Source organism: Triticum aestivum, chromosome 7B, assembly GCF_018294505.1.
Source record: "Triticum aestivum cultivar Chinese Spring chromosome 7B, IWGSC CS RefSeq v2.1, whole genome shotgun sequence".
NCBI classification, from domain to species: Eukaryota; Viridiplantae; Streptophyta; class Magnoliopsida; order Poales; family Poaceae; genus Triticum; species Triticum aestivum.
The window spans coordinates 448,513,184-448,521,419 of NC_057813.1; the positions used below are offsets into that span (position 1 = coordinate 448,513,184).

At 51.5% G+C, this 8,236-nt stretch overlaps 1 protein-coding gene across 1 annotated transcript; it reads left to right on the forward strand.

Moving 5' to 3' along the window:
- The first annotated feature begins 3,268 nt into the window (after positions 1-3,268).
- LOC123161622 (peroxidase P7) lies at positions 3,269-4,693 on the forward strand. The gene is made up of 2 exons (XM_044579436.1): positions 3,269-3,595; positions 3,705-4,693. Exons 1-2 carry the CDS (start codon positions 3,374-3,376, stop codon positions 4,455-4,457), a joined length of 975 nt encoding a protein of 324 aa, XP_044435371.1. The 5' UTR covers positions 3,269-3,373; the 3' UTR covers positions 4,458-4,693.
- Positions 4,694-8,236: the final 3,543 nt, after the last annotated feature.

Below are 8,236 nucleotides of genomic sequence, written 5' to 3' on the forward strand. Positions count from 1 at the left end.
CTTAATGACTGCGTTCGCACATTGCTCTTTCACGCTAACGTGCCCGCTCGGTTTTGGCCCGATGCCCTCGCCACCGCCTCTCTCTTAATCAACATTCGTCCGTGTCGTCCCCGGTGGAACTACGCCCCTCACCACCTTCTTTTCGATACACCACCGTCCTATGATGGTCTTCGCATATTTGGGTGTCTCTGTTATCCTAGCACCGCGTCCACCACGCCACACAAGCTTGCACCCCGATCCGTCCCATGCATCTTCCTTGGCTACCCTCCCAACACCAAAGGTTATCGGTGCTATGATCCTGTCACTCATCGTGTGTACACCTCGAGGCACGTGTACTTCATCGAGACGGTGTTTCCTTTTTTTCAGGTTCCTCCGGCCGCGGCTCCTTCAGCTCCGGCCCCCGCGCCCCTACCTGGTGCGATGTGCGGCGGCACCCCCGGCGGCGCCCTCGGCCCGGCGCCTTCTGCCGCCCTCTCCCGGGCTCTCAACTCCCTCACCCGAGGTTTTGTTCGGCCGGGCCCCCGGGTCCCCGGCTCCCTCGCCCGAGGTCGAACCCGCGGGCACCCCACCCGCCACCCCGGCCGGCACCTCTACTCCTGTGACGGGCTCGACTTCGACCTCACCCGTCGCCTCCTCCGCGGCTGGCTCGGCTTGCACCGTCGTGGCCCCTTTCGCCGCCTCCCCCGCCGTCGCAGGCACCCCCGTTGTGGTCGCGGCCCCTGCCGCCGCGGGTGCCCCTGTTGTGGCCGTGGCCCCCGCTGCCACGGCACCTGCCGCCCTCGCCGGCCCGGTCACTCATGCCCGTGCAGGAGTGCATCGGCCAAGCACGCGCTACTCCTCCGACGAGTATGCGTGCACTGCCTCGACATCGACACCATCACCCATCCCCACCTCCGCTCATGCCGTCCTTTGGGATCCCCATTGGCTGGCTGCGATGCAGGAGGAATTCGACGCCCTGCAGCGCAACCACCTTGTGCCAACATCATCTCTGGCAAGTGGGTGTTTCGCCACAAGACTCGCCCGGACGGTTCTCTCGAGTGCTACAAGGCTCGATGGGTGGTTCGTGGCTTTCGGCAACGCGCGGGCGTGGACTTCACCGACACCTTCGCCCCGGTTGTGAAATCGGGCACGATCCGCGCCGTCCCTGTAGCACTCGAGAGACTCACCCGGACGGTTCTCTCGAGTGCTACAAGGCTCGATGGGTGGTTCGTGGCTTTCGGCAACGCGCGGGCGTGGACTTCACCGACACCTTCGCCCCGGTTGTGAAATCGGGCACGATCCGCGCCGTCCTTCAGTTGGCCGTCTCGCGCGCCTGGCCTGTGCATCAGTTGGACGTTTCCAACGCCTTCTTGCACGGTCATCTCGCTGAGCAGGTGTTCTGTGAGAAGCCTGCTGGTTTTGTCGATGCCGAGCACCCCGACTTCGTGTGCTTGCTCTCCCGCTCTCTTTACGGGTTGAAGCAGGCGCCTCGGGCTTGGTACCAGCGTATCGCAGCCTTCCTGCAGTCTCTGGGCTTTCGCTCCACTCGCTCCGATGCCTCACTCTTTGTGTATCATCAGGGAGCTGACACTACATATCTGTTGCTCTACGTCGACGACATCATCCTCACGGCGTCCGCCCGTGATCTCCTTCAGCAGCTGACTGCTCGTCTTCGTGATGAGTTCGCCTTCAAGGACTTGGGGCCCCTGCACTACTTTCTCGGCATCGAGGGATCCGTCGGGCTGACGATTTCTTTCTGCATCAGTAGAAGTACGCCCATGAGCTCCTTGAGCGTGCCGGTATGCTTAATTGCAAGCCGGCGCCCACCCCCGTCGATATGAAGGCGAAGGTCTCTGCTCTGGAGGGGTCTCTTGTGTCCGATGGCGCGTTTTATCGCTCCATCGTCGGTGCTTTACAGTACTTGACGCTGACTCGCCCCGACCTGCAGTACGCTGTTCAGCAGGTGTGCCTCCATATGCATGCCCCGCGTGACTCTTGCTGGACTTTGGTGAAGCATATTCTCCGTTACATACGCGGCACCATGTCCTTGGGACTCACCCTGACGGCCTCTGCCTCCACCGACCTCGTGGCCTACTCGGATGCTGACTGGGCTGGCTGCCCCGACATGCGACGCTCTACATCAGGCTACTGCGTCTACCTTGGGCCCTCGTTGATCTCTTGGTCATCGAAGCGGCAGCCCACGGTCTCCCGCTCCAGCGCCGAGGCAGAGTATCAAGTCGTGGCTAATGATGTGGGCGAGTGCTCTTGGATACGTCAGCTGCTCTAGGAGTTGCTCTGTGATGTTCACAAGGCCACTCTTGTCTACTACGACAACGTCAGCACGGTCTACCTCTCCGCCAACCCGGTGCACCATCGACGGACGAAGCATATTAAGCGCGATATTCACTTCGTGCGCGAGCAGGTTGCCCTTGGTCGGGTTCGGGTTCTCCACGTGCCGACGACGCAACAGTTTGCTGATGTGATGACTAAGGGATTGCCTACTCCCGTCTTCGACGAGTTTCGGTCCAGTCTCTGTGTCTCCAGCGATGCTTCGACTGCGGGGGTTGAATATATATTTTGTATTGCACGTGTAATGAAGTTGTGGCCCACCTTCTAGTCTTGTATAGTTGAGGTAGAGGCCTTCCCTTGTATTATACATGCGGGCACCAGCACCCCGATCAATACATCGTATTGCAAAATATCTGTCTACACGGAGGATAGGAAGAATTACTCCATAGAAATAGGATCTCATTCCTACAAACCAAATGGCTCTAAAGATTTTTTTTTATATAGAAATCCTATCCTATTGAAATCCTAGAGAATTCCTCCAAAGCAAAGGAGGGTATGTTTGCCAAAATCGTCTGCTAAGTCGTACTACTCGCCTTTTGAACTAGCCAAAACAGCCCAAGTGGACAACATGCATCTTTGTGTTTCTACAGCATTTCAACGGTTTGCCCCAGCGGCCAACACCCTTTGGTTCCAGCGAAATGATTGGATTCTCGGCGTGGACAATTGCACCATCCAAGCAAGCAACCGTGTCGACGGGATTACGTCCATAATTTTATGTAATTCAAGCTAGGTGCGTGTATTAGTTAGCCTGTCAATTCCCAGCGCTTTTGTTTTCTCTTCTTCCTGCCGTGACCTCGTCAAGGTTCCGGCCAAGATGCACGAGGCGGCAGACAGACCAGAGACCTTGTCAGTCGAGCAGAGCGTTCGCACATTCGCACGAGCGAGGAAGACGGCAGCACAAACCGAACTCTATATAAGCATATGTTTCCCCACTCGATAATCCACTGCAACTAGCTGATAGTAAGCCATAAGCATCTCACTCTCTCCTTGCTTGATTCTTCTGCACCGTGCAGCAATCGCTCTCATCATCAGTCGGCCTACAGGCATGGCGTCCTCCATCGTCCCTTCTTGGGTTGCACTTGCGCTGCTCCTCTTGGTTGCTCTCGCTACCACCGCCAATGGCAACGAGCTCTCCCCGGGTTACTACGAGAAGACGTGCCCCAACGTGCAGCACGTGGTGCGCTCAGTGATGGCGAGCAGCGTCGCCGCCCAGCCGAGGATGGCGCCCGCCGTCCTCCGCCTCTTCTTTCACGACTGCTTCATCAACGTATATCACCTCTATTCTCTATACAACTTCTGCATATATTCTTTACCTACTAATGCTATGGTTTCACTTTCATTTGCTAATGCTATGGTTTACAAATATGGCGTGACAGGGATGTGATGCTTCGGTTCTCCTGGACGCAACTCCCTTCTCCCCCAGCGAGAAGGATGTGGAGCCGAACGTCTCCCTCACCGGCTACGCCGTCATCGACGACATCAAGTCCGCACTGGAGCACGACTGCCCGGCCACCGTCTCCTGCGCCGACGTCATCGCCCTCGCGTCCCGCGACGCTGTCGCCCTGCTCGGAGGTCCCACCTGGAGCGTGCCCCTCGGCCGCAAGGACTCGCGCTTCGCCGCCGACCCGGTATCCACCAAGAACGGCCTCCCCAGCCCGCACGACGACCTCGGCGAGCTCATCAGAATGTTTTCAAAGCTCAACCTTGACGCTCGTGACATGACCGCGCTCTCCGGTGCCCACACCGTCGGGATGGCCAGCTGCGATACCTACAGGGACCGCGTCTACGGCACCGACCGCAATGAGGAGATCGACCCATACTTCGCACAGACCACGCAGCAGACGTGCCAAGGTCCTTCTGGTAAGGCGCCGTTTGACGTGCAGACGCCGATGAGGTTCGACAACGCTTACTACAAGAACCTTATCGCGCGGCGCGGTCTCCTTTCCTCAGACCAGACTCTCTACGGCGGTGGAGGCCTGCAAGACAATCTCGTGGAGATGTACAGCACGGACGGTGAGGCATTCGCGAGGGACTTCGCCAAGGCCATGGTGAAGATGGGAAACGTGCCTCCGCCCCATGGAATGCCCGTAGAGGTGAGGCTCAAGTGCTCCAAGGCAAACAACTATTGATTGCTTGATCCCAAGTGCATCATGCAACCCGGCCTGATCATATTGGATTCAGTTAAATGTACAAATTGTAACAGTACTAGTACGTGTTCAATTTTTAATTCTTTTGCCCATACAATGTCCTCTCAACAGAATGTTCGACACAAATATTCCAATACATGTGTGTGCGCGCGTAATAAATGGTGTTTGTAAAGTTTGTTTTAACGGGAAATATATAATGATCTCATGTTCGATTGTTATATAATGAGCTTGCATTTTATTGTTATATTCAGAGAAAAGTATATTTTTCGTCCCTCAACTCTTCGCTGAGTTTAGTTTTCGTCCCCCAACTTTAAAACCGGACAAAGTGCACCCCGAGCTCTCGAAACCGGTCATTTTTCGTCCCTGCGACTGAGTTTCACTATGTATGAACAGTACATCCGATGAACAGTAAATTCGAATAATAGCAAAAGATATCGAAAAACTCTGAAATTTTATGCCATAGGTACGCCATGTGCGTGCAAATTTTATCACGTTTGGAAGTTCGAGGAGCTCGCAGCAAAAAAAAGCAAAAGTAATCTACTCTGAAGTGAACAGTAAATTCAAAAAAATTAGAAAACAAGTCAATTTTTTTTGAAATTTTTTGGTATCGAAGATGCTCGGATGGCAAGGTGCGTGCAAATTTTCGTGGTAAAATAAGATCCGAGGGTTTGGAAACCACCCGAAGCCGCACGCACACGTACGCTATTTTCGTTTTTATTGCCACGACCTTCTCGGATGTTATTCGATACCAAAAAATTTCAGAATTTTTTGATTTTGTTTTGCTATTTTTTTAAATTTACTGTTCACTTTAGAGTAGATTTACTTTTTTTTGCTGCGAGCTCCTCGAACTTCCAAACATGACGAAAATTTGCACGCACGTGGCGCACCTGAGTATCTTCGATGTCATAAAATTTCAGATTTTTTTGATTTTTTCTATTTTTTGGATTTACTGTTCATCTGATGTACTATTCACACGTGGTCAGAACTGGGTTGGCTCAGTCGCAGGGACGAAAAATGACCGGCTTCGAGAGTTCGGGGTGCACTCTGTCCGGTTTTAGAGTTGAGGGACGAAAATTAAACTCAACGAAGAGTTGAGGAACGAAAATTATACTTTTCTCTTATATTTATGCACTTGGAAATATCACAATCATGTTTGGCATCATATGAACAAGAGAGAAAAAGAGATGACACATAGCTATTACTTACAAACCCCAAAGGAGTCTACACACATCACCATGAGAGGATTACAAAGATACAATTGTTGGTGATGCTGATGGAGGTGGTGTAGATGTCTCCGTCGTCATTCAGGCGCCGCCGGAGGACAGGGGGAGAGGCCCCTCCTTCTTTTTCTTCCTTGGCCTTATCCCCGGCATGGATAGTTGTTTCCCCTGTATTTTTCATGGCTACGGTGGAGAGCACCTTCCCCGAGATTGGATCTCAGTTTCGACAACAGTTTTCTGCCTCCCGTCGTTGTTTTATCTCCCTATGGATATTACTCCATAAAATAGGACGGTGGATATTTCTTCACCAACCTTCGCCAACGATGGTGCCGCAGCTGGACTAGGGCCAGAAGCACTTCGCCCCACCCCCACTAGCGCATATCTGAGGAAGCGGTAATGGATCCCAAGCGACGGGGTGGGGAATGAATCTGAAGAGGTCGGGCGAGCCCAAAAGGGCCACACGGCTGATCGGACACATGGTGCGTTTGGGCGTGCGGAGGAGGGGAGGGAGATCGCCGGTGTGGGAGTGGTAGCCGGCAGAAGCGCTCACGCGCGCGCACACACACACCAAAAGTGAAGAGAAGTTGGTCGTGGGCCATGCATTCTTTTCTTCATCATAATACAATAGTCAACCAGAGCTTTTAAAGATCATTCTTATTAGCAGGGCCATCAACGATGACATACACATCAACATGGTTAATTAAGTGCACGAATCTGCTCCTAGTCATTGCACTCAACGCTAATGTTGAGAGTCATGCATGCATACGAAAGAATGAACTAGAAATAAAATGGAATGTGAAGAAGTCAAACAAAATACTCCCTTCGTTTCGTTTTTGTTGTCCCCGTTTGTATACCTGATTTGTACTACGGTAGTTTCTGACACAGCTGGGCCACGATCTGATACGTCGGATCGTAGGCTGTCATGGACGTGGGACGAGCCCACGTCTCTCCACGCGGCTGCGTTTATATAAGTGCGTTGTATCTCCTAACCCTAACCGCCACGAACAGATCATATCTGTCGCACGTCCACCGCCGGTGACTCCATCCCGTCCGCCGCGTACACGGTCGACGGGAGAGCAGATGGGAGAGGGGCGAATATGTTTTTGACAAAGCGACTGCTCGTTGTTCGTCTACTTCTTCTACGTCAGCTTCGTCCTCATCATCATCATGTCCACCGACGCCGAACATGCCGCCGCTGAGAAAGTTGAAGCCGACAAGAAGGCCCCCAAGGATGCCGCTGCTGCTGTGACCGCCGCCGCGGCTTCTGCCTGGCCTACTGGAGGGTATAACTCGTTTATCCCGCACCTACTGTTTTCTGTATTAGCCATGCTAGCGTTATACGTAGATCTTTCTGTAATTAGTATAGTATGTGCTTGCTTGACTGAATATCAGTATGCGTTTATTTGTGTCAATGTCATGCTAGTGATTTACTCGTGGATTAAGTTAATCGAAAGATTGCTTATTTACTCAGCAGGAAAGGTGTGCATACAACCAGAAAGCGGTGTTTAGAGCGTGTTTTCTCAGACCGTGCAAAAGTCGACTGCTCATCTTTTGAACTAGGCAAACAGCCTAAGTGGACAACATACATGTTTGCGATTCAACGCTTTGTGCCAGCCCGTTCTCTAACACCCTTTGTGTTTGCAATTCAACCGATCAATTAAGATTCTCGGCCTGGAGAATTGCACCAACCAAGCAAGCAACCATGTCGACACATCCTTAATTTTGTGCAATTCAAGCTAGGTTTGTGCATTAGTTAGCCTGTCAATTCCCTGCGCTTTTGTTTTCTCTTCTTCGATCCGGTCCTGACCTCGTCAGCCTTCCGGCCAAGAAGCACGAGGCTGCAGCTTGCCAGTGGAGCTACAATATTGCAGGGCGTCGCCGTGCGCACCCGCCTAAAAGCATGCAGCTTTACACGCGCAGGGAGAAGGCAGCACTAATCGAACTCTATATAAGTACGTGCTTCCATTCATACTAGATGATATCCCGCGTGTTGCTGCGAAAATGATGGCCGAAAAATTGAATATATTAGACAAAGAAAAATAAATAATTTGAAACGCCTGTTAAGCATGTTGTCTCCCTGCTGAAGTAAAACCATTCATGCACAACTCGCTTGAAAAATAAAAATGTATTATGTGTCTAGCAGGTTAGAATTGCCCATCATTGAGAGGAATTTTGACCCCCAAAAAAGTAACCTGCGAACACATGATATTTTGATTATTTAGAGATACATCCAGCATACATCAGTAATCACAAATAAATGATTTGTTGAACGGCAAATAAGATTATGGAAGCCATACCATGAAAGGAGATTTGTGCAAGCTAATTTCACACGATAGCAGATTACGTGTTGAACGACAGAGGAGGTGTGCGGAAGCCATACCATGCATCAAAGGAGATTTGTATCACCATAACGTGGCTAGCAGGTTAGAATTGCCCATCATTAAGAAGAAATTAATAACAAAAGTAACCTGCAAACACTATTTTACTTATGTAGAGATACATGCAGAATACATTAGTAATCACAATAGATAATGTGATGAA

What these genes read in the sequence shown, in the direction of transcription:
- LOC123161622 (XM_044579436.1), top strand. Translation starts at nt 3,374, where the DNA reads ATGGCGTCCTCCATCGTCCCTTCTTGGGTTGCACTTGCGCTGCTCCTC. An exon ending in TTCACGACTGCTTCATCAAC is followed by an intron (nt 3,596 to 3,704) that starts GTATATCACCTC and finishes ATGGCGTGACAG; the next exon opens with GGATGTGATGCTTCGGTTCT.